Source organism: Xyrauchen texanus, chromosome 6 (genome assembly GCF_025860055.1).
Source record: "Xyrauchen texanus isolate HMW12.3.18 chromosome 6, RBS_HiC_50CHRs, whole genome shotgun sequence".
In the NCBI taxonomy this organism is placed as follows: Eukaryota; Metazoa; Chordata; class Actinopteri; order Cypriniformes; family Catostomidae; genus Xyrauchen; species Xyrauchen texanus.
The window spans coordinates 49,836,475-49,861,975 of NC_068281.1; the positions used below are offsets into that span (position 1 = coordinate 49,836,475).

The 25,501-nt window shown below is 38.8% G+C and overlaps 2 protein-coding genes across 2 annotated transcripts in view; one reads left to right on the forward strand and one right to left on the reverse strand.

Moving 5' to 3' along the window:
* The window catches only part of LOC127645251 (PH domain leucine-rich repeat-containing protein phosphatase 1-like), a 53,351-nt gene extending 43,854 nt beyond the window's left edge, over positions 1-9,497 (forward strand). The window contains exons 11-17 of the mRNA XM_052128807.1: positions 1,220-1,420; positions 3,611-3,773; positions 4,845-4,975; positions 5,408-5,524; positions 5,642-5,836; positions 5,970-6,198; positions 6,455-9,497. Coding sequence (XP_051984767.1) covers positions 1,220-1,420; positions 3,611-3,773; positions 4,845-4,975; positions 5,408-5,524; positions 5,642-5,836; positions 5,970-6,198; positions 6,455-7,633 — 2,215 coding nt within the window. The 3' untranslated portion in view covers positions 7,634-9,497. The remainder of the gene's footprint in view (positions 1-1,219; positions 1,421-3,610; positions 3,774-4,844; positions 4,976-5,407; positions 5,525-5,641; positions 5,837-5,969; positions 6,199-6,454) is intronic.
* A 7,283-nt stretch (positions 9,498-16,780) lies between these two features.
* On the reverse strand, positions 16,781-24,802 carry LOC127644842 (gastrula zinc finger protein XlCGF57.1-like). The gene is made up of 2 exons (XM_052128243.1): positions 24,391-24,802; positions 16,781-20,386 (listed from the first exon to the last, which is right to left on the reverse strand). Exons 1-2 carry the CDS (start codon positions 24,473-24,475, stop codon positions 19,230-19,232), a joined length of 1,242 nt encoding a protein of 413 aa, XP_051984203.1. The 5' UTR covers positions 24,476-24,802; the 3' UTR covers positions 16,781-19,229.
* Between the last annotated feature and the right edge of the window lie 699 nt (positions 24,803-25,501).

Sequence of the window (25,501 nt, forward strand, 5' to 3'; positions counted from 1 at the left end):
AAATTATAATAACTTAATTGCTATATAAAAATCAAAAAGGGAATATAACAAATACTAATATTGTGTAAAAATACTTAACAATGTACATAATATATTTTTGTTTTTTTTATGCATTTCAAAACTGACAGTGGGTGGCAGAGTGAAATATGCTTAATTGTCATAAAACTAATGTCAATTATTATCAATGTTAATGATCATAAAAATAAGCGCTTATTTTCTGTATGCAAAATTACTACGGCTTTTGATTTAATGCGTTATTTCAGTGCGATATAGTTATAGAAAAAAGTAATGTATTAAAAGTTTTGTCTGCCAGTATAATGTGTTGCCTTTGAATAATCTTATTTATTTATTATAATAAAAAAATGTTCTGATTCCTAATTTGGAATGGCCCAATGTGCTGTAAGTCCTCGTGGTGTTGTAGTGACTCGCCTCAATCCGGGTGGCGGAGGACGCATCTCAGTTGCCTCCACATCTGAAACGTCAACCTGTGCATCTTATCATGTGGCTCATTGAGCACGTTACCACGGAGACATAACGCGTGTGGAGGCTTCACGCTGTCCACTTCATGCGGCATCTAAGCACAACTCACTACGTGCCACACCGAGAGCGAGAACCACATTATAGCGACCACGAGGAGGTTACCCCATATGACTCTACCCTCCCTAGCAACCGGACCAATTTGGGTGCTTAGGAGACCTGGCTGGAGTCACTCCGCATGCCCTGGGATTCGAACTCGAGACTCCAGGGGCGGTAGCCAGTCTTTACCACTGAGCTACGCAGGCCCCGAGTTGCATCTAAAGGTGCTGTAAGCGATTTTAGCATTCTGAAGCTTTCACGTGATGAGTCCTTGACTTAGCCCCGCCCCTCATTCCAAAACCCCACCCTCCAAAGTTAATTTTGAGTTTGTTTGCTGTTTACAAAGTCTAGAGCTGTCACAGAGACCGGTGAGATATCTCAGGAGACTTATCTCATTAATATCTTTAAAGGAGTAGGAAAGTGTTTTGCATACTTTTCCATGGAAAAAATCGCTTACAGCACCTTTAATCCCAGGTGTAAACGGGTCTTACAGTGAAGATTTGACCATATTTCAATAGGGGGGGTGTATAAATGTGACAAATGTGCAGTGTTACAGCATCTCTTTCACTGAATAAAATGATACACAGCTTACTATTAATAACATGCAATGTGTTTGATTTGTAGTAACATGATTTGTCTTCAGTTTAAGGTGCCTGAATGCATCAGCCAATAAGCTGGAGAATCTGCCCCCCTCCAGTCTATCAGAGGAGAGTAACAGTATTCTACAGGAGCTGTATCTGACCAATAACCACTTGACAGACAAGTGTGTGCCACAACTGACCGGACACACACACCTGAGGATTCTGCACATGGCCTACAATCAACTACAGACATTCCCAGCCAGGTAAACACACACACACACACACAACTAGGATGCCATGCATGGGTGTATTTAACTATGCCGTTATTTAGGCCATTTACTTGAGTAAACGTATTAAAACAACTGATAATAAATATTCTCAAGTCTCGTTATTTAGGCCATTTACTTGAGTAAACATATTAAAACAACTGATAATTAAATTTTTTTTCTGATTCCTAATTTGGAATGGCCAATTCCCAATGTGCTGTAAGTCCTCGTGGTGTTGTAGTGACTCGCCTCAATCCGGGTGGCGGAGGATGCATCTCAGTTGCCTCCACATCTGAAACGTCAACCTGTGCATCTTATCATGTGGCTCATTGAGCACGTTACCACGGAGACATAACGCGTGTGGAGGCTTCACGCCGTCCACGTCACGCGGCATCTACGCACAACTCATTACGTGCCACACCGAGAGCGAGAACCACATTATAGCGACTCTACCTTCCCTAGCAACTCCAGGGGCAGTAGCCAGTCTTTACCACTGAGCTACGCAGGCCCCGAGTTGCATCTAAAGGTGCTGTAAGCGATTTTAGCATTCTGAATCTTTCACGTGATGGAGTCCTTGACTTAGCCCCGCCCCTCATTCCAAAACCCCACCCTCCAAAGATCATTTTGAGTTTGTTTGCTGTTTACAATTTCTGTAAATACTTTTACTTGGGTATGACGATTGGATACTTTAAACAACTTTTATCTTAACTAAATGTAGATCTACAGTAGAATGTTTCTGTGGACAAATTTGCCCCCAAACTGTAGCTAAGATTCTCTCATTGTAAAATTGCACATCTTATGTAATTATTATTTTTGTCAGATTGTGATTTAATAACACTAATTATTGATACATTAAACATAATTGATATTTATCATAGGAAAATAGTGCAAATAGTTAACAAATATTTTGTTTGCACAAGTATCTTTTCTAATCAGTATCTTAAAGGTTCCCTGACATGCTTCTTTTTGTAGGCTTTGATATAGGCCTTAGTGGTCCCTAGTACTGTATCTGAAATCTCTTTTACAAAATTCAGCCTTGGTACAGAATTATAGCCACTACAAGCCAACCCATAATGAGCTTTCCTTCAGACGTGCCGTTTCGGTGTCTGTAGTTTTAAATGCTAATGAGGAGGAGAAAGGCGGGGCAAGGTGTAGTGTGGGTGTGGTCTTGACCAGCTTGCGGCAACGGTACCATGCATGTTTACATTGGATATATTGCAATGGCACTTAGACACGCAGTCGTTCAAGCGTTTCAGTTTGAATCAGAATCAGAATGAGCTTCATTAGCCAAGTGTGTGCAGATAGCATGGGGAAAAAACTGTTTATTTGTGCCTAACGTTAGATGTTCTAGTACGCAGAGATCTGAAACGTCTGTAATTTTGTAAACATATCACCAACAGGAGAACGGATATCCAAATAACAAAGAAGTGTACAACACTTGCGTTACAGTGTGTGTATTCACACATATACCTGATGCTATCTACCTTTACATTAGCGACAGTAACTCGGCTGTTAGCTGCATAGCTAATGTTACAGCCACATTCTACGTGTAACAAGCTAGGTAACCATCAATAGTAAAGCAACACAATTATATATAATTAGTTGACTTACTTGTCCGAGGTTTGTAGGTGAGCCAAAGAGAGTTGGTACTGAGGATGCAGTACCAGAGTAAATGAAATTTATCCATTGATCCTTCTGGGGATTGGATGAAGGAAGTAAAAAAGACTTCTGTGATCATTTGTGCATTCAATTATTGAGCAACTTTTGTGCTTCGATCAGTCACACGCCATGGTATCTCTCGAGGATAAACTAAAATCGCGTGCGTTCGTACTTCCTAGCTAGAATTCTCTGGGCGGGCAAAGCAGAGAAGGGGGAGGTAACCTTTCCCCTGTATGACGTCATACAGGGGAGATTCAAGATCAGCCCGTCTGAGATCTCATTTTCTCACAGGCAGAGAAAGATAGTCGGTGTAAACCGAGTTTTGGCTGAAATTTCTAGACACGAGGGGACCAAATACAGGCTAGGGGAACTAATATTAATGTTAAAAAACCTCAGAAAGTGAAAATTTCATGTCAGGGGACCTTTAATAATTGAAGAAGCAGTGACCACTGGAACATCCGAACATGTGAATGTGGTTTTGGACCCTTTTCTGAATTCATACTTTCATGTTCAAATGTCTCTCTGCAGTAAAATGGCCAAGCTGGAGGAGCTGGAGGAATTGGACCTGAGTGGGAACAGGCTGAAGGCAGTGCCCACCACCATCCTGAACTGCAGACGCATGCACACGCTGGCGGCACACTCCAACTGCATCGAGGTGTTCCCTGAGGTCATGCAGCTCATGGAGATGAAGGTCAGATCACACACAAAATACTCACTTAACACATATACTTACCAAGATTATTATAGTGTTACATTTTCATTTTAGTACTATTATGTGAATGTTACAAATGTACTTAAAACTGCAGTTTGGTGAAAGCATCAGCGGTTGTTTTGTGAGTTCCAGTTAGTTTTTTTTTAATCGTTTTTAATATATTATTAAGGAAGGGATAATGTATAGTCAGTTGGTCATCGCACAATAAACCCCAACGGCGTAATCAGTGCCCCGACATTTATTTTGCGATAATAACCGGCTCACTGTTCATTATCTGTAAATTATTACATGCTACTAACCAAATAAATAAATGGACATAAAATATTGATTTGCGTTGAAATTATGTGAGAAGAAATAAATCTCTGAAGAGCTGAAATCCACCTCCGGTTTGATCAGAGTTCTGTTGGTTTTTGTTTTGTGTAAATGGTCTGACTCCTCATTATTCAGCTTATTAAAAGACAATATTGCCAAATAAATAAATGAATGCTTATGAAACATTGATTTGAGTTGAAATTATTTTATTAGCCTACTTGTAGAGATCGCTCAGTGATCCTAGAAGCAGGAACGATGACTCACATTACCCGAATGAGCAAACTGATATGTGAATGTGTGGTTGTTACTGAGAAATATTAGACCACTAAATGGTGCCATTGTCCAATCAGAATCAAGTATTCCATAGAGCCATGTAATAATAATTATTATTCAGTTTCTGTCTTAGTAATTATAGTTTGAATATTATTTACATCTAAAGTAATCAAGAAAAAAAAACTAAATCAGCAAGAGGAAAGAATAACCATAAAAACGTTATGTATTTGTGTTGTTTACAACTGTTTTAGTGTTAGTTTTATTTTCAATTTACTGAAATGTTTTAAATCAGTAGTTTTGTCAAATAAAGGTCTAAATACATTTAAGCTCCTTGTTAGTTTTCACAAGTGTTTTGCCAGTTTACCTTTCTTTACAGCGGTTTGCTACCTTTTTCACAGTAAATACTGCCCTGAATCAACCTCTGTGAACTGTGACTGTATGTAATACATGTGTTTGTGTGTGTAGTGTGTGGATCTGAGCTGTAATGAGTTGAGTGAGATCACATTACCTGACAGTTTGCCTCCTAAACTTCAAGAGCTGGATCTGACCGGCAACCCTCGCTTGAATCTGGACCACAAAACCCTTGAGCAGCTCAAGTAAGACACCATCTGGACGCTTGTGTTTAGGGTCCTTAACAAATTATATTTCACACCTGTGATAGGTAGCATAAATTGACTGGCCATGAAACAGCATTTTTCACGTGTTTTGTTGTTCTAATGACAAAAAAATTATATTTAGCTGATTTTGTTCCTCGATTGTCACCAATTGGAGTTCAAGACAACCAAAAGAAAAGTTTGGGAGATGGTCAGACTATAGCTCTAACATTGCAAATTATACCAAATTGGCCGAAATGTATTTACTTGTCAAAGCCCATTTGCTGTGTTCATTTTGGACCCTGTTTGTGTGTGAGAACAACAGCAACTGAACATTGTTATTAACTGTTTATTTCTACCATGTATGACGTCTTATGATTCATTGCCCCGGATCGGCCATTTGACCCTAATTGTTACTGAACTTTCAACCTTCAGTAACATCCGCTGTTTCCGAATCGACCCGCCCCCCTCATCGTTCTCAGCCAATGAGACCACAGGAGGGCCGGCTGTCTGGAGTCACGGCTACACCGAAGCATCAGGTGTCAAGAACAAGTGAGTATCTTAATAGATAAATGCGTATCTCTTATGTCAACTTGAATATTTCAGTAATGTTTGAAACTTCAGACAGTTCTTGGCTGTGTTCTGAAGTGTGCTGTTTGTATTGTACAGACTGTGCGTGGCGGCACTGTCAGTGAACAGTTTCTGTGGCAACAGAGAGGCTCTGTACGGTGTATTTGATGGTGACAGGAACGTGGAGGTGCCGTATTTAATGCAGTGTACCATGAATGATGTACTAGCAGAGGAGCTACACAGAACCAAGAGTGAAGAAGACTACATGACCAACACTTTTCTGGTCATGCAGAGGTAAAGCAAACTCATCCAATACTGTCGGCACAATCGACAGTCTAAAGAAACACGATTTAATGTAAATGCACCAAGTGATATTGGCATGGAAGGAAGTTTGATAAAAACAAATATTTTCTTCTTTGCTGTACAGGAAGTTAGGCACAGCAGGGCAGAAACTGGGCGGTTCGGCAGCACTCTGTCACATCCGTCATGACCCGACAGACCCGGCAGGCTGCTTCACCCTCACTGCGGCGAATGTGGGGAAGTGTCAGGTGGTGCTGTGTCGCAACGGCAAAGCACTTCCACTGTCAGTGCTCCACAACATCAGTATCAAAGAGGAGTACGAGCGTGTGCGGCAGCACAAAGCTATCATCACCGAGGTAACTCTACAGATTGGTCAACTGTGTAGACGTGAACATTAACGGAGCTCACGGTAGTTCTGTCTTCAAAAGTTTAGAAGTTATCATTAAAAATCAGTACGGCTATGGAGAAAATGAATGGGATTTTTACTTATGGAACCTGACTATTATTCAACATGAAGCTTAACAATTCAAATAGTTAGATTTAATCACCCAAGTACAAATTTGAAAGGAAATAGAACTGAACTGACAACATTCCATCTCTCTCTTTAATCAGGACAACAAAGTGAACGGAGTAACGGACTCCACACGCATCATGGGCTACTCGTTCCTCTATCCGGCGGTCCTGCCTCGTCCGTATGTCAACACGCTCCCGCTAACACCCAGAGATGAGTTCTTTATCCTGGGCAGCAGAGGTATCTTTGAGGTCCTGGACCCCTGCGAGGCAGTTGAAGCTGTACGAAAAGTGCCCGACGCGCTGGCAGCCGCCAAGAAGCTTTGCACGTTAGCGCAAGCGTATGGCTGCACAGACAGCCTGAGCGCTGTGGTGGTGCATCTTAATGTCGCTGAAGATTGCTGCTGCTTTTGCTGCTCGGCATCTTCTGAGCCAGGCTCCGCAAGTCTCCATCCACCGCCGCAGCCTCCGCCCAGCCCCGGTCCAGGCCTGTTCCCACCGTCCTCCACCGGCATGCCTCCATCCTCCTGCAGCGAGATCAGTTCTGAGGTCAGCGCTTCTGAGATGAGCTCTGAAGTGGGTTCTACTGCATCCTCGGATGACCCCCTGCTCCAGGACGCTCACCTGCACCTTCATCCTCAAAGCCAACCTTCGCAGCTACAGCAGAACCCACGCTTGCCCTGCTGCATGCTTCACCTCGTCCCCAACGCCACCAGCTCCTTCCAGAGGCAACTCTCCAGCGCCACCTTCTCCAGCGCACTCTCGGACAATGGTCTGGACAGCGAGGATGAGGAACCCATCGCTGGTGTCTTCTCCAATGGCAGTCGAGTGGAAGTAGAAGCTGACGTCCACTGTCTGGGCCACCTGCTACCACCTCCGCCTGCTCCACCCTGCACCCCTGAAGTTCCAGAGAAGGTTTCGGAGCCTGTGCCGGAGATACTGGAAGAGAATGACAAGGAAGAAGCACAGAAACAAGGAGACAATAGCAGGAACCCTGCAGGAACAGACGCATGGACGAAGACCTTGGGGAAGCGAAAAGGAAACGGCTCTGTGGCGCCACAGGAACAGAGCCACAACTTGATTGAAGTGGCAACCGAAGCTCCTCCGAAAAAACCAGGAGGTTATTTCACGGCTCCCGCTCAACCCGACCCTGACGACCAGTTCATCATACCACCAGAGCTGGAGGAGGAGGTGAAGGAGATCATGAAACAACATCAGCAGGACCAACAGAGACCAGAAAAGAGTGAGCAGCCAGTGGACTACTACGACACACAACTCTGAGACTGCACTCGCCATAGATTATGCGAGATGACCACTTTAATTGAATACCTCAAACAAAAACAAATATGGTCATCGTTTGTTCACCCCTATGTCATTTATAACCCGTATGCTCATCATTTTTCAGTGGAACACAACTATAGAAGTTTAACAATGATGACATAGCTCTTTTTTATAAAATGACCACATTTGTCAAGCTAATAAAAACACATAAGACTTAAAAAGTATTGTACCTTATATCATAAATGACTAAATCTTTACTCTTCCAAGTCTTCCAAAGTCATATAATAGCTTTGTGTGAGGAAAGTTAATATATATTCAAACTAGTTGTCATAATATGAAGCCTAAAGTGTTTCTTGTTTAGACATGAATGCTAGGCGTCTGCAGACAAGAATTGTGATGCAAATTTCATACTCAGCAGAGTGCTCGCAATTAACGTGTGCTGCTCGATTGTTCTAACCATGCGTACTCTGAAAGCGCGTGCACCTGGAATTATTTGCACGAATTAGTGGGTCTAAAAGCTGGCAACGCTCAATTGAGCTATTGCTTTCACATAGAAGTGCATTAAAAAATGGTCTAAAACAGTGTTTGTTCTGGTGTTAGTAGTAACCGAAGATTATGCCCCATTTTTTATTGTGGTCTTGATTGTTGGGTAGGCACGAGCTTCAATAAAGGGCAGTATTTTTAGTGACTAACATCTTATATTTGACACAAAGATTTTGAATGGCTTCAGAATCATAATCTGCCCTTTTGGAGCTTGACAGATGTGGTCACTGTAAAGATTCTTTAAAAAAAATCTCTTCTGTAAAAATAACTGCATATAGGTTTGACATGACATGAGGGAGAGTAAATAATGACAGAATTAAAATTTCTGGGAGAACACAGCACTCAGCACAGTATCCAGTCAAATGCTCTGCAAGAGATGCAATGTATGATGCCACTTCCTGCCAATAAGTCCACCAATAAGAACTCAACCGATCCCTTTAAGAGAACACACAAGAGTGACCTGTGCTCGACCGTGCCTCACCCGTTCAAGATTTTCACTAGCGTTTTAAGAGCAGTTCATTACTGATTACTGACTGTTTAACATTTATTTACCTTAAACCGATGCCTATGTAATTCAACACTAGTATTGCAATGTTAACTGTCTTTACCAATGACGAAACTATGAATATTTAGATTTTTGTTTTTAGTTACCATATCTTTTATGTGAGAAAAGCTACGACAGACGTTTTAAATCGATTTAAAAAATAAAAATAAAATGCGTTCACGTAAATTGTGTTTTACGGTACACACTAGTAATACCACGATTAACTGTTGTAGATAGGGCACTTAAAGTAATACTGTGTCTCTTCAGTAAATCAGGGCTTCAGGCCTGTATAAAAACTAGAAATTTAGTGGAAATTTGAAAGACTAACTCCTAGGAGTTGCTTACTCTTTTATGGTGACTTCGTCACTTTTTTACTAATCTTCTCTGCGAGAAATGGTGATTTTTATTTTTTTTTTCTCTCTCTCTCTTTCCAATGATTGTAAATAAGAAAAATATTGTATACCAATGCTTTTTAACGGAACTATGTGTGTAGAACAAGATGGCCATTTATGCATACATGCCAATAGAAGTATATGTATCAGAAACATGTACACACACTAGATGGAAATGAACTGCGCATTATGACATTACTCTCTGATTAATGAGCCTTACACACACACACACACACACAACAAAACTCATCCATGTCACGTCACACCAGCATGACTGTCAAGTCCTGTAATGCAAACCAATTTATCTGTAAGCAATTGTTCTCCATCTGACCACACAAAAAGTTCCTGGTTTTGTTATACAGTAATAAATCTTTAAATTTATGATTACAAAGCAGCTTGTCTTGTGATGCTTTCTAAATTGGGTGTCTTGGAAATTGTTTATAATATCAACCTTTTCATTAGGAAGGCATGTTTTTATGATTAGGGCTGTCAATTGATTAAAATAAATAATGGAAATATTTACATGCTACACTCCAAAAATATTTTAGCCTATTTTTAAGATTTATCCATTACAATTGAATAACAAATTCCCATCTAATTGAATTGAAAAGTCTTGGAGAAAATGTAATTAATAAAACTTTCATTTTGTAAGATTTATAAAAAAAAAAAAATTGTTAAAGATTAGGCAATTCAATTAGATGGAAATTTTGTTATTCAACTGAAATGGATAAATCTTAAAAATAGGCAAAAATATTTTTTGAGTGTATGACAATTAATTGAATTAATCACATTGATCAGCATTTTCCGTGAAAAGCCCCCAAATGAAAATAGTTCAAAGGATGAATGTAATTACTGTCTGGAATAATTGTAACATTTTAGGTTATAACAATGCACATAGGATTTCCACAATCATAGGTGTCATTTATGGGTGGGATTAGCTTGAGCCAGTTTTGTCCCCACCACTTTTTGAAATGGCTTTCATCATCTCCCATTCTTGAAAAAATTACCAAAATTGGTGTATTCTATGGTGTAAATGTTCTTAAATATTCTGTTTTCAAAAAATGTCAAGGGTAAATACCCCTATAGTAATAAATATCTGTTCTCAGCCAAAACATGAATTTTTTTTTACAGATCTCATGCAATCGATCATTTGTCTTGGCTCACACACCCACAAGCTTCTGGCATAGACAAGTCAACTAACTAATGTAGTCGACAATTTCAGCCTGAAGCCAACTAGTTGCTTTCCAGGTAATTTACAAAATGCATCAGTTGGAAATACAGCAGGTGGCGGATTTCCGAAACATAGGATGGCAGGGAAAGGCTAATTCATATAAGCAAAGCTCTAGCTGATTTGTTAGGTTTAGGTGTTAAGATTTGGTTATAGTTTCTGTGACCAATCAGGTAGCGCTTTCCTGATGAATATTACTGAATCGTTGCTTCAGACGATTCAGTACTTCAAGATGGAGTATGGTTAGGTGGTGGAATGCAAGAGGAGGGGGAACTGCCTGCAGCTAGAGTTAGTCCAGGCTACACTTGATATGTTAAGACACTTATGTTGAATAGCATCACAACTAGTCAAATTCGACACCACTAATGGGCACGACTAGTCAATTATTCAAAATCAGTTGCGCAATCCCTAGTCACCGGTCAGATGCAATCTAGGTTTATTAAAATAAAGAGTTGAATTAGGGTGAATTATAACTTGCAACTAGATTTGAAAACGTAACCACGAGACAAATCGATCAATATGTCTAATAATTGGCTGATCTCTGTATTTGACCACTAACTAACAAAATCACAGGACCATCCATGGCAGATGTAGGCATTATCAAAAAAGTAAAATGTTAATTGAAATTATCTGTGCATAACTTAATAAACAAGATATTAAGTTATGCACTTAAAGAAATGTATTATGCAATAAAGTCAGAGATAAACAGGGTTGGGGAGTAACGGAATACATGCATCAGGATTACGTATTTAAAATATTAGTAACTGTATTCCACTACAGATACAATTTAAATCATTGGTAATATTATACAGTTACATTAAAAAAGTATTTTGATTACTGAAGAGATTACTTTACATTTTATTGTTGTTAATTTCATTTAATATTTTGTCCTTTCAGATGGAAAACCTTTATATATACAGTCAGGTCCATAAATATTGGGACATCGACACAATTCTAATCTTTTTAGCTCTATACACCACCACAATGGATTTGAAATGAAACGGACAAGATGTGCTTTAACTGCAGACTTTCAGCTTTAATTTGGGTATTTACATCCAAATCAGGTGAACGGTGTAGCAATTACAACAGTTTGTATATGTGCCTCCCACTTTTTAAGGGACCAAAAGTAATGGGACAGATTAACAATCATAAATCAAACTTTCACTTTTTAATACTTGGTTGCAAATCCTTTGCAGTCAATTACAGCCTGAAGTCTGGAACGCATAGACATCACCAGACGCTGGGTTTCATCCCTGGTGATGCTCTGCCAGGCCTCTACTGCAACTGTCTTCAGTTCCTGCTTGTTCTTGGGGCATTTTCCCTTCAGTTTTGGCTTCAGCAAGTGAAATGCATGCTCAATCAGATTCAGGTCAGGTGATTGACTTGGCCATTGCATAACATTCCACTTCTTTCCCTTAAAAAACTCTTTGGTTGCTTTCGCAGTATACTTCGAGTCATTGTCCATCTGTACTGTGAAGCGCCGTCCAATGAGTTCTGAAGCATTTGGCTGAATATGAGCAGATAATATTGCCCGAAACACTTCAGAATTCATCCTGCTGCTTTTGTCAGCAGTCACATCATCAATAAATACAAGAGAACCAGTTCCATTGGCAGCCATACATGCCCACGCCATGACACTACCACCACCATGCTTCACTGATGAGGTGGTATGCTTTGGATCATGAGCAGTTCCTTTCCTTCTCCATACTCTTCTCTTCCCATCACTCTGGTACAAGTTGATCTTTGTCTCATCTGTCCATAGGATGCTGTTCCAGAACTGTGAAGGCTTTTTTAAATGTTGTTTGGCAAACTCTAATCTGGCCTTCCTGTTTTTGAGGCTCACCAATGGTTTACATCTTGTGGTGAACCCTCTGTATTCACTCTGGTGAAGTCTTCTCTTGATTGTTGACTTTGACACACATACCTCCTGGAGAGTGTTCTTGATCTGGCCAACTGTTGTGAAGGGTGTTTTCTTCACCAGGGAAAGAATTCTTCGGTCATCCACCACAGTTGTTTTCCGTGGTCTTCCGGGACTTTTGGTGTTGCTGAGCTCACCGGTGCGTTCTTTCTTTTTAAGAATGTTCCAAACAGTTGATTTGGCCACACCTAATATTTTTGCCATCTCTCTGATGGGTTTGTTTTGATTTTTCAGCCTAATGATGGCTTGCTTCACTGATAGTGACAGCTCTTTGGATCTCATATCCAAATATACATACAGTGAGGAAAATAAGTATTTGAACACCCTGCTATTTTGCAAGTTCTCCCACTTGGAAATCATGGAGGGGTCTGAAATTGCCATCGTAGGTGCATGTCCACTGTGAGAGACATAATCTAAAAAAAAAATCCAGAAATCACAATGTATGATTTTTTAACTATTTATTTGTATGATACAGCTGCAAATAAGTATTTGAACACCTGTCTATCAGCTAGAATTCTGACCCTCAAAGACCTGTTAGTCTGCCTTTAAAATGTCCACCTCCACTCCATTTATTATCCTAAATTAGATGCACCTGTTTGAGGTCGATAGCTGCATAAAGACACCTGTCCACCCCATACAATCAGTAAGAATCCAACTACTAACATGGCCAAGACCAAAGAGCTGTCCAAAGACACTAGAGACAAAATTGTACACCTCCACGAGGCTGGAAAGGGCTACGGGAAATTGCCAAGCAGCTTGGTGAAAAAAGGTCCACTATTGGAGTAATCATTAGAAAATGGAAGACGCTAAACATGACTGTCAATCTCCCTCGGACTGGGGCTCCATGCAAGATCTCACCTCGTGGGGTCTCAATGATCCTAAGAAAGGTGAGAAATCAGCCCAGAACTACACGGGAGGAGCTGGTCAATGACCTGAAAAGAGCTGGGACCACCGCTTCCAAGGTTACTGTTGGTAATACACTAAGACGCCACGGTTTGAAATCATGCATGGCACGGAAGGTTCCTCTGCTTAAACCAGCACATGTCAAGGCCCGTCTTAAGTTTGCCAATGACCATTTGGATGATCCAGAGGAGTCATGGGAGAAAGTCATGTGGTCAGATGAGACCAAAATAGAACTTTTTGGTCATAATTCCACTAACCGTGTTTGGAGGAAGAAGAATGATGAGTACCATCCCAAGAACACCATCCCTACTGTGAAGCATGGGGGTGGTAGCATCATGCTTTGGGGGTGTTTTTCTGCACATGGGACAGGGCTGACTGCACTGTATTAAGGAGAGGATGACTGGGGCCATGTATTGCGAGATTTTGGGGAACAACCTCCTTCCCTCAGTTAGAGCATTGAAGATGGATCGAGTCTGGGTCTTCCAACATGACAATGACCCGAAGCACACAGCCAGGATAACCAAGGAGTGGCTCTGTAAGAAGCATATCAAGGTTCTGGCGTGGCCTAGCCAGTCTCCAGACCTAAACCCAATAGAGAATCTTTGGAGGGAGCTCAAACTCCGTGTTTCTCAGCGACAGCCCAGAAACCTGACTGATCTATAGAAGATCTGTGTGGAGGAGTGGGCCAAAATCCCTCCTGTAGTGTGTGCAAACCTGGTGAAAAACTACAGGAAACGTTTAATTGCAAACAAAGGCTACTGTACCAAATATTAACATTGATTTTCTCAGGTGTTCAAATACTTATTTGCAGCTGTATCATACAAATAAATAGTTAAAAAATCATACATTGTGATTTCTGGATTTTTTTTTTTTAGATTATGTCTCTCACAGTGGACATGCACCTACGATGACAGTTTCAGACCCCTCCATGATTTCTAAGTGGGAGAACTTGCAAAATAGCAGGGTGTTCAAATACTTATTTTCCTCACTGTATATATTCATATACAGTCGTTGACTGCAACGGATTCCAAATGCAAATAGCACACTTGAAATGAACTCTGGACCTTTTATCTGCTCCTTGTAAATGCCGTGAAACACTTTCTTATGATGTGTTACATTCATACGAGCAGACAAAGAAATACGTTTGAAGTAAATTTGGAGCAGAAGAAATAGAAATAAACCTTGTGTAAATTGTCAGCTTTACGCTAAGCTAAAATACTACTTCTAGCCATTTTACATGCACATGTTACCGGGCACGAACATATTGTTTCTTATAAAAAAAAAAAATTCAAGTTGGATCATAATTTATTTTTTCTATTAAGATCTTTGATAATAGTTTTCCTGTAAAAAAAAATATCTAAAACAAGATCCTTAAAACAAGATCAGTTTGTTATATCTTGTTTTAGAAACAACACTGCATAAGATATTTTTTCAGAGAATGTATTTTTAACATGTGTATTTTGTCTTTCTTTACTGGCAGAGTTTTTATAGTCAAAACAACCTTGAGTAATCTAACAGAATATGTTACAAATTACATTTTACAGCATGTATTCTGTAATCTGTAGTGGAATAAATTTCAAAAGTAACCCTTCCCACCCTGCAGATAAAACACAAATTATTTTAAAAACTAAATTGGTTTTTCATTAATTATTCAATCTAGGACTAATTAAAATTTTATGGCAAACAAAATGTTTTATAATCATTATTCAATAAGATGATAGGTCTCCAAGTATCAATAAAAGTATGTTCTGTAGGCTTGGGGATTAAACAAATTACATTTTGTTTCATCCTAGTTGTAAAATCAGAGCATATCAAATTTTGGCACGGAACATCAAAGTATGGCAAAATATTTATGTATTACTATTTAAGCGACTCAAAGGCAAGCATATAATTTCCTCATTTATTTTCTACCAGCAATGTAGGCTATAGTAAATATGTGTCTACATTTCAACACATTCGCATACTTTGAACTCATTTTTGATGTTACAATAATTTAATAAATACTTTTGAATCAAGAATTTACATTTCTTGCATTGCTTTTATTTATGAAACATATTGTTAGCATTTTGGTTGTGTACTCACAGAATGATGCAGACACACCAACCAACATGTAGCACGTTTGATGCAGAAGTATAATCAGCCTTTACTCCTCCTGACCTACAGTGTTCATCCCATCTTTTCCAAATTTGGGCCAGATCATCTTCAGCCCATGCTGGCCAAAATGTTGTAAAAGATTTTTGATATTTCAAACCATTCTTCTGTACAAATTTCATGGCAAGATGTCAAAAAGGCTCTGAGGTTGCATCTCAGCAATGATTTAGACCAGTATTTCTCAAACCTTTCCTGAAGTACCACGAACACTACACATTTTTAGATGTCTCCTTTATCTAATACTCTTGATTCTAGCTATTAGCTCATTATTAGTGTGCTCTATGATCTGAATTTATGTCAATTAAAGTAAACATCCAAAATGTGTAGTGTTATTCCAGGAAAGTAGACATTTCAACCATGCCATGACAATACCTTGCATCTGTCAGTTTCTTCTTCTTTTGCCAATGATAGAGGACAGCTTAAACTTATCCCATAGCTAATTTTGTGTCTCTATCTCGACCCTCTAGTGCCATCAACAGCTCAAAGTTGCAATCATGTTTATGCTAATAACTAGAAATGCAGATATGGAATATCTAGGGCCAATACTGATAACCAATAATTCACAGCTCACTGTGACCAATCCCAATGACCATAATATTTTTTTTTTATGTTTTCATTTTTAACCTGGAACAGCTAGCTAGTTCATTTTAAGCTTCTCATTTGAGAAATAAATGTTTTTTATTTTTTTTTATTTAAAAGCTTGGAATTTGACTTGACAATCTTGCCAACTCTTAAATGCTGTTATTTAAGGTTTGGCTGATTTAACATGAACCAGAAATGTGCAAATATTACAGATGTATGCTGGTTTAAATGAGAAATAAAAGAAAATACACTTGCATAATTTTGCATAATTTATAGTGTTTACGGTAATCCTGATGAATCACTAACAGAGAATAATGAAATGTTAACAGTAGTAATAATGCATAAAACCGAGGAGATAAATGAACAGCATGTATTGAACATGAAACAACAATACACAATACAAACCCTAATCTCTATGCATGGGTGTAATAATTACACCGATCAACCACAATAAAACCACCTGCCTAATATTGTGTAGGACCCCTCGTGCCACCAAAACAGCATTCTGAGATGAAATTCTTCTCACCACAATTGTACAGAGTGGTTATCTGAGCTACCGTAGACTTTGTCAGTTTGAACCAGTCTGACCATTCTCTTTTGACCTCTCTCATCAACAAGGCATTTCCATCCACAGAACACTCACTGGATGTTTTTTGTTTTTGACACCATTTGGATTAAATTCTAGAGCAGACATGGGCAACATACCGTGCAGTATCAGGCCCTCCACATGGTTTAATGTGGCCCACGGCTCATTTATTGTAAAAGGGTTTTTATTTTTCATTGCATATTTGTTAACTTGCATTGGGACCTAACGCGTCTCCACAAGCGTTTAACATGCTCAGGGTTGCCAAATAATAGACGCAACACCCCCAGTTTGAGATTTACTTGCGCAAATTGGAAATATTCTGCCTAATGTTATACTTTATACTTGCACGCTATTGCGCTTTTTCTATCTTGCTTTCCCCTTTGAACAAATTTAGTGATCTGTAGTGCAATATTCTGCTCAAGGAAAAGTGTTATACGGCTACTCTGTGTCCATTCTTGAGGCTGCTTGTGATGTTTTGCAGGTAAACCTTCTCAGTGATTAAATTAATATAAAATGAATGCAATGAACATACGAGCAAAAGCAAGCCAGAGATGAATATGTATATATATTTTTTATTTGGCAATGTAGAAATGTTGAAGTCCCTTCACACCTGTATGTTAATCTAACTCTTGCAGTAATCATTTATCATAGTCATGCAGCCGGTGTTATTCAGTTGTGTGCTGAAAGTCAAACCATCGAGGAGACCCGCATCATGATCCTTTTAGCATGTAAACGGGTAATGTTTTAGAAAAAAAATCAAGAAAACTCTATTTTTTTATTTTTATTATTATTATTAAAACAGACCCCTGATGTAGAGATTGAATTGAATAATATATTAACAGGGAAGTAGAGATGGCAAAATACATTTATAAGCTCAGCCTTTATTTAATTATTCAATGCCTGATAGAAAAGTATCTACCTTTGTAGAGCAATACAATACTTTAGGCAATTGCAGAATAGTCTCTCTAGTCACAGATACACTTCAGAAAATTGAGTACACAACTATTTTTGGGCTTAAAAGTTACAAAAACCAAATCAATGCAGAACATTGTATCTCAAACGGAATGCCTGATGTGGCCTCTTTACCAAAATAGTTGCCCACCCCTGTTCTAGAGACTGTTATGTGTAAAAATCCCAGTTACAGATATACTCAAACCAGCCCCTCTGGCACCAACAATCACTTGTTCATCTATACAGTAAGTTTCTGACCGTTTTTCCTTTGAGCACTTTTCCATTGACAGGATGAACGGTTCTGAGCACGGCAATAAACAGTATATGAGCACAGTTCTATATGGTGTACGAATAGAAAACTGTACTCAGGACAGAGAACCATTCTGATGGAACAGCTTAAAGCCCAAAGTACACTTCGATTTTGATGCCAATGCTCTAAGTCTGCATACGGTCAAACATCAAAGTATACTCCATATAACTGTGAGCCCATACAGAGGCAGTTGGCATATGCGTGCTACGACTGCTATGAGACTGGACTATTTCTTTACAGGAGTTTAGATCCATAAAGATGTATTTAATATTCCTTCAGACTCAAGTTATACAAATGCAGGTATCTCCTGACCTCCCACACACGTGCTCTTGACGTGCACATCAACTGTTGTTGTTTTTACCTTTGTCTCCTGTTGTGTAGCGGTGTTCTTCTAGCGCTTGTTCCTGACAACAACGGCTCGAATGTGAGTGTTGCCAATTTGTGGTCACTAGAATGCATTCAAAGACGTGCAGTTCGAAAAATTAGACTGCGCTCGTTAAGTGCTCTAGCACTCTGCTGATGATGAGATTTGCATCACGCGTCCTATCCGTGGACATTCAGCGTTCGTGTCAGACCGAACCACTGGGCAGCACCATGATGATTCTAAATGCCTGTTTCTGATTCTGGTCTTGAGACGCAATGTAAAAACTACCAAAATGAGCGATCCAGGTGCGGAAAAACAATCATTTAAGTTGTTTTAGAGTAAAAATTGATTTCAGGTTCAATTTGGTCTGTTGTTGGCTGTCATAAAAAAACAACAGTAACTAACCTCGAACCATTTCATTTACACAAGGTGAGGCACTGTCAATAAAAAAAACCTCTCGACCCTGTTAAGCATCAGCACTGTACAGCCACATGTTTTTGGACAATTTTAAGTTAATACCTTAAAAATTATATTACCTTCTATATAATATATGCCGAAGCGAATGAAAACACTGAAGATTGGCAACTTCCGATTTCAGGAAAAAGGTGGATACTTTGGGCTTTACTGATGTGGCAACTCATGATTGGTCACTGGCCTAGTCAGTCCATTCTAATCTTGATTACGCAGCACCACAACAGAATAAGAAACCGTATCTAGGCTCATTGGCTCAGTTAAGACCGACATGGTACAGCAATGAAAACCGTCCAAATTGATGGTGGAAAAGAACCTTTTTAGTAATTTCAAGTTGTCTTGTAGTACGCAGCAAGCCTTTTCAGTTCTCCATGCTTCACCTCTGAGAGCCATGATCAACAAATGTATATCGATGAAGCTATGGATATGAATGAAAAATAGACTGTTCTTGGCATTGTTTGAGAAATGTTACCACACACATACTTTATTTAGAACTATTGCTACTCCCCAATATACAAGGATCCCTACATCACTTTAGACCAGCACACATATTATCTAAACCAACACTTCTCTTGAATTTCCTTTGTTAACATTTTCAAATTGCTCTTTTTGAAAAAGATTACATCAAACTGTTGGACCTAAAGGTGAACTGTTCACTGTGACAACTTTGGGCAAGCCTTTTTTAAATGTTTTCCTAGATTACCATATCGGTTAAAAGTCTTCCCACATGACGGGCAGAGGTATGGCTTCTCTCCAGTATGCACTCTTTCATGTGCTTTCAGGCCTGATGACTGAGTGAAACTCTTTTCACAGTGTGAACACTTGTAAGGTTTCTCACCAGTATGGGTCCTTTGGTGCACTTTCAGTTCACCAGCTCTGGTAAAGGTGCTTCCACACTCAGTGCACACATGAGCTTTCACACCGATGTGTGTTTTCAAATGGTCTTTAAAACCATTCTGCCATAAAAAACTCTTTCCACAAAAAGAACACACGTAACGCGTATCATCTTCATGAATCCTCATGTGTGTCTTTAAGTGAACTGCCAAGAAGAACGTTTTATCACACTGATCGCATTTAAACGGCCTTTCTCCAGAGTGAGAGAGCAGATGAGTTTTTAGATTGCTCGCCTCTGAAAATCTCCTGCCACACTCAGAACATTGATGTAGTTTCTCTCCAGAATGAACTTTCATGTGCCTTTTTAGGCTTCTTTGATGTGTGAAACTCTTTCCACAAAGCATGCATTTGCAAAGCTTCTCCCCACTGTGAATTTTTACATGTTCCTTAAGGCCGTCTTTTTGTGTGAAACTCTTCCCACATTGTGGACAGGTAAAAGGCTTCTCTCCCGTGTGAATTCTTATGTGCCTCTTGAGGTCTCCTGAATTTGTGAAACTCTTTCCACACTGAGAGCAGGTGAAAGGCCTTTCCCCGGTGTGAATTCTAATGTGCCTCTTCAGTTCTTCTTGACGTGTGAAATTACATCCACACTCAGGGCAGGTAAAAGGCTTCTCTCCAGTGTGAATTCTGAAGTGATCTTTAAGGCTTCCTTTACATGTGAAACTCTTTCCACATTGAGGACATGTGTACGGCTTCTCTCCAGTGTGAATTCTCATGTGATCCCTAAGGTGTCCTTTACGTGTGAAACTCTTTCCACACTGATGACAGGTGAAAGAACTGTTGGCTTCTGTTCTCAGAGTTATTCCTTGTGATGAATTATTTTCAGTCACTTCGGTAATGAGGTTTTGAGGCTCCTGATACTGCTGTTGCTCCTCCACGTCGTTCAGTTGAATTTCCTCTTTCACTTTAATCAGGTCTAAAATGAACGTAGTACATAGTCAAAAAACAATTCATGTGTGTCAGTGTAATTGACTCTGAATTCTGATGGGCCATGTGACCGCACACTGTATATTAATAATACATGATGTTTCACGTCGTGCCTTAAAGGATTTCTACATTACTCGCGTCAACATCGCTGAATACATCTGGAGAGAAGCGTCAGCGTTAACCACGAGGGCTGTCATGCACTTCTGTCAAACTTTGCGTGCAAAGTTTGTTTTTTGAAAGTTCAAAGTATTTTTACCTCCTTGCTGCTGACCTTTTCGAAGGGTGAGCCAAGGATTACTGGTCAATTTGCATATAGACAGTGATAGGTCAAACTTAACGTGATTTTAACACGTTTTTGCTTCAGAAATGTCTTTTAGACTAGCTGGCTATAAAGCAACAACAACTAAAATAAAACATCTAAAATGTATTAAGAGATATCAAATGTCTTGATTTCTTTTTATTCAAAAATATTTAACTCATTGTTTCAGGGAATGGAGTTAACTAAATTAAATTCACCAAGAACATTCTAAGACTTCAAATACACGTTTTCAATTTGGCTACGCACACCTTTCACTTTCCTGCCTGGCAAACTTTTAAAATCGTCCTTCTGTGAACCTGTCAAATCTGCAATGCTTCCCTAAGGACACCCCTTCAGGCCTATTCATACCAAGACCAAATATTTGTTGTGAATGTCCATTGTGAAAAAGATTTTGAATAGAAACAATTGATTCAGGAAGCAAATCAGGAAAATCATCCACAGACTTATCCAAATGTATTAATTTTTTTGTAAGTCACATTTGTTTTTCATTTGGACTGTGAAGAAAACTGACTGACCACTAAGATATGAGTTGCTCCTGCACAATCCAGTGTGTTAAGGCGCGATCACACATACAGTTGAAGTCAGAAGTTTACATACAATTTAGCCAAATATATTTAAACTCATTTTTACACAATTCCTGGCATTTAATCATAGAAAACATTCCCTGTCTTAGGTCAGTTTGGATCACTACTTTATTTTAAGAATGTGAAATGAAATTTGGATCAAACATTTTGGGTATCCTTCCACAAGCCTCTCACAATAAGTTGCTGGAATTTTTGCCCATTCCTCCAGACAGAACTGGTGTAACTTAGTCAGGTTTGTAGGCCTCATTGCTTGCAAATTTTCTATTGGATTGAGGTCAGGGCTTTGTGATGGCCATTCCAATACCTTGACTTGGTTGTCCTTAAGCCATTTTGCTACAACTTTGGAGGTATGCTTGGGGTCATTGTCCATTTGGAAGACACATTTGCGACCGAGCTTTAACTTCCTGGCTGATGTCTTGTGATGTTGCTTCAACATAATTTTCCTTCCTCATCATCCCATCTATTTTGTGAAGTGCACCAGTCTCTCCTGCAGCAAAGCAACCCCATGCTTCATGGTTGGGATGGTGTTCTTTGGCTTGCAAGTCTCACCCTTTTTCCTCCAAACAAAACAATGATCATTATTTCCAAAGTTACATTTTTGTTTCATCAGACCAAAGGACATTTCACCAAAAAGTAAGATCTTTGTCTCCATGTGCACTTGCAAACTGTAGTCTTGCTTTTTTATGGTGGTTTTGGAGCAGTGGCTTCTTCCTTGCTGAGCAGCCTTTCAAGTTATGTTGATATAGGGCTTGCTTTACTGTGGATAAATATACTCGTCTATCTGTTTCTTCCAGCATCTTCACAAGGTCCTTTGCTGTTGTTCTGGGATTGATTTGCACTTTTCGCACCAAACTATGTTCATCTCTAGGAGACAGAATGCTTCTCCTTCCTGAGCAGTATGATGGCTGCATGGTCCCATGGTGTTTGTACAGATGAACATGGTACTTTCAGGCATTTTGAAATTGCTCAAAAGGATGAACCAGACTTGTGGAGGCCCACACTTATTTTCTGAGGTTCTGGCTGATTTCCTTTGATTTTCCCATGATGTCAAGCAAAAAGGCACTGAGTTTGATGGTAGGCCTTAAAATATATCCACAGGTACACCTCCAATTGACTCCAATTAGCCTACCAGAAGCTAATTGCCTAAAAGCTTGACATAATTTTCTGGAATTTTCAAAACTGCTTACAGGCACAGTTAACTTAGTGTATGTAAACTTCTGGTTCTAACCCACTGGAATTGTGATATAGTCAATTAAAAGTGAAACAATCTGTCCAAGTAAAATATTGTTGGATAAATTACTTGTGTCATGCACAAAGTAGATGTACTAAATGACTTGCTAAAACTACAGTTTGCTAATATGAAATCTTTGGAGTGGTTAAAAATTCATTTTAAGATCTTCAACCTAAGTGTATGTAAACTTCTGTATTCAACTGCACCATTGCACGATGAAATTCCGCGGTTGAAATATAGTTACATCTCAATGGGAATCCGCGCAATAGACTTCCAGTGGCGAAGACTTTCCTCACGCTGATTTTGCGTAGAGTTCAATTTGTTCGTGGAATTGCCATGTTGACCAAACAGAAGTTGCTTGGTTTGGCGGTGACCTGTGAGTGGGCGGTACTTCCTATAGAACTACACTGAATATTCACAATGGACAAGGATGTAATTTTAGTGGTGATTTTTTTTTTAATTTAAGTCTCTCTGAGTTTAAAGTGTAGCGTTAAAAAAAGGCTGCTTGACAATTATATTTTTGCTGGTTTCACACATGCTCAACATCCACCCATGCCAATTTCGCAATGGTGCTGATCAATCAGCAAAAAAACAAAAGCATTCGAATGCTGATGCGTCCCCCAAAAAATAAGCTACTTAAAATTGTTCCCGTTCACTGACCCTTTTTTGTATTACATCCAGTCTTTATTGAAAGTCCACTAATAATTAGAATTGTACATAAACAAAGAGACCGGAATGTATTTGTGTACTCTATCACTCGTCTCGCATTCAAAAAAACTGAATTTAATGCAAATATGCATTATTATATAAAAAATTTGAACACTTCAGAATATTTATGTAATGAGCTGACGCCTCATATTTTACAAGAATATTTCTGGTGTTTTGTCTTAAAGTAAGCCTACATTATTATATAATATGTATTTTTACCACAGTAGTAAAATATTTAATATAAAGACTTTTCACCTTCTACGAGTGTAGTCCAAACTAACTGCTAAATCTGACTGCTATTTTTAATGCCTGGATATATAACACAAGTGCGCTGCTCTTTTTCTAGTCACACACAAGAAATTGTCAAAGATGGTAATCTGACTCTGAAATACATTAGCACTATAGAGCCAAAAAATATTCAATACATTTAGTTGGAAATTTAAAAAAAATAAATAAAAGGTAAATATATATATCACATTTTCCACTAAAAACATATGCTGATTCGAAAAAACACTGAATCTTGGAACACTTCTGCTTTTAGGAAAAAGGTGTAAACACATTATTGATGTGTATTTTAGCACTGTACCTTGTGTTATATTATCCTGGCATAAAAAGGTGCAGTTGGGTACATACACTCGTAGTAAAATAAAAAATAAAGACACAGGACAGATGTCAAATTTGCAATGGCGCTCTTTACTTATATCACACGCACAAGAAGACGCTATTCCTCAAAATGCATCTAAAACGTGTAAGAAACAATGAAACAGTTATGTCAAATTAGATACACGCGTTAAATATAGCATGCATTGCGCTGACAGCTCATGCTGAAAGGTTCGTGTGGTTGAACTAGAATCATTTTCTACACTTTGTTCAATAGCGCCGCCAACTGTACAGGTGTGAAATTGATTTTCATTTTACTCGTTTCTTTCTTTATGGAAACGGACCTTTCGTCTCCGTTTCGTGTCGGATTTGGTCTGAATAGGCCTTTACCCATGACTTGCTGCTTTATTTGATGCGTTTTCCATGACACTGTTCTCTCACACGATGTTATGCATATGTTAAACTACCTTATTTCACCTGATCTGCCCGAAGCTTTGATACATTAATGCTTTCCAGGAGCCATTAATGAACGATCCAAAATAGACACCAACCTCTTTTTAACTCAGTCGCTTCACTTTTTACTCTGCGTGGTTCTGGATCACTCATGTCGTCACTCTCCTCTTTAATAAACTCCATATGTACAATATTATATTCCGCTGATTTCAGTTGTTCCAGCTGGAGTTTTTCCTGCTCGTTTGCAAACGGATCTTCGTCACGTTTCAAATTATGATAATCAATGGCAAGAAAATAGAAGGCAAAATAAATGACGGTTTCTTACTCACAGAAAAATAACACTTCTAAATGTTTCGATTTCCGAGAGAACAAGTATCCAATCAGCACCACAATATTACATTCGCTCAATACCAATATTATGCTGTAGGGGTAACTTAAAAATGAAAGAACTTTTGAACGTTCTGTATTGTTTTTGATACCTTAAACGCTAAAGCGCTCAAAATCACAAACATTTTCCCAGCCAAACTCAGACGCGGTGCAGCAATATGACATCATCACAACAACATCTACAAGCCTTTCAAAATAAAAGTCTAACATTCAACCGCAGTCTAAAATCAAAAAATGTATTGGAAATGAACAAAATTGTATACAAATAATAAAATACTTAAATACGCTTAACTTTAAAGTGTTAATTTTACAGCTTGGAACATAAACCATGTTCAAAAACACATCTAAATCATTGTGAAATATGTTAAACTCAGATAGCCTATAAGTGGATTTATTTATTATTATAATTTTTTTTAAGATTTCATATTAATATATGAATGCTATATGAAATGCCTATTACATTTAGACTATTTATTTATTAATGTGAATTTATTTTATTTATTTAAAGGCATTCACCCATAAATGAAAATTCTCTCATCATTTCCTCACCCTCAAGATTTTAGAAAAATGTTTCAGCTCTCTATGTCCTCACAATGCAAGTGGATGGTGACTAGAACTTCAGAAGCAATATGACAGGTGTGGGTGAGAAACAGATAAATATTTAAGTCCTTTTTTACTATCAATCTCCACTTTCCCAGCTAACTATGACCTATCGGTCCACCTGCGTTTTTTTGGGTGGCACGTCGCCAGTGGCATGCCACAGTTGGGCCTCCTTCGGCAGACCACTGGCCAGTTGATGGCAATTCGGTCCACTGTGGCAGA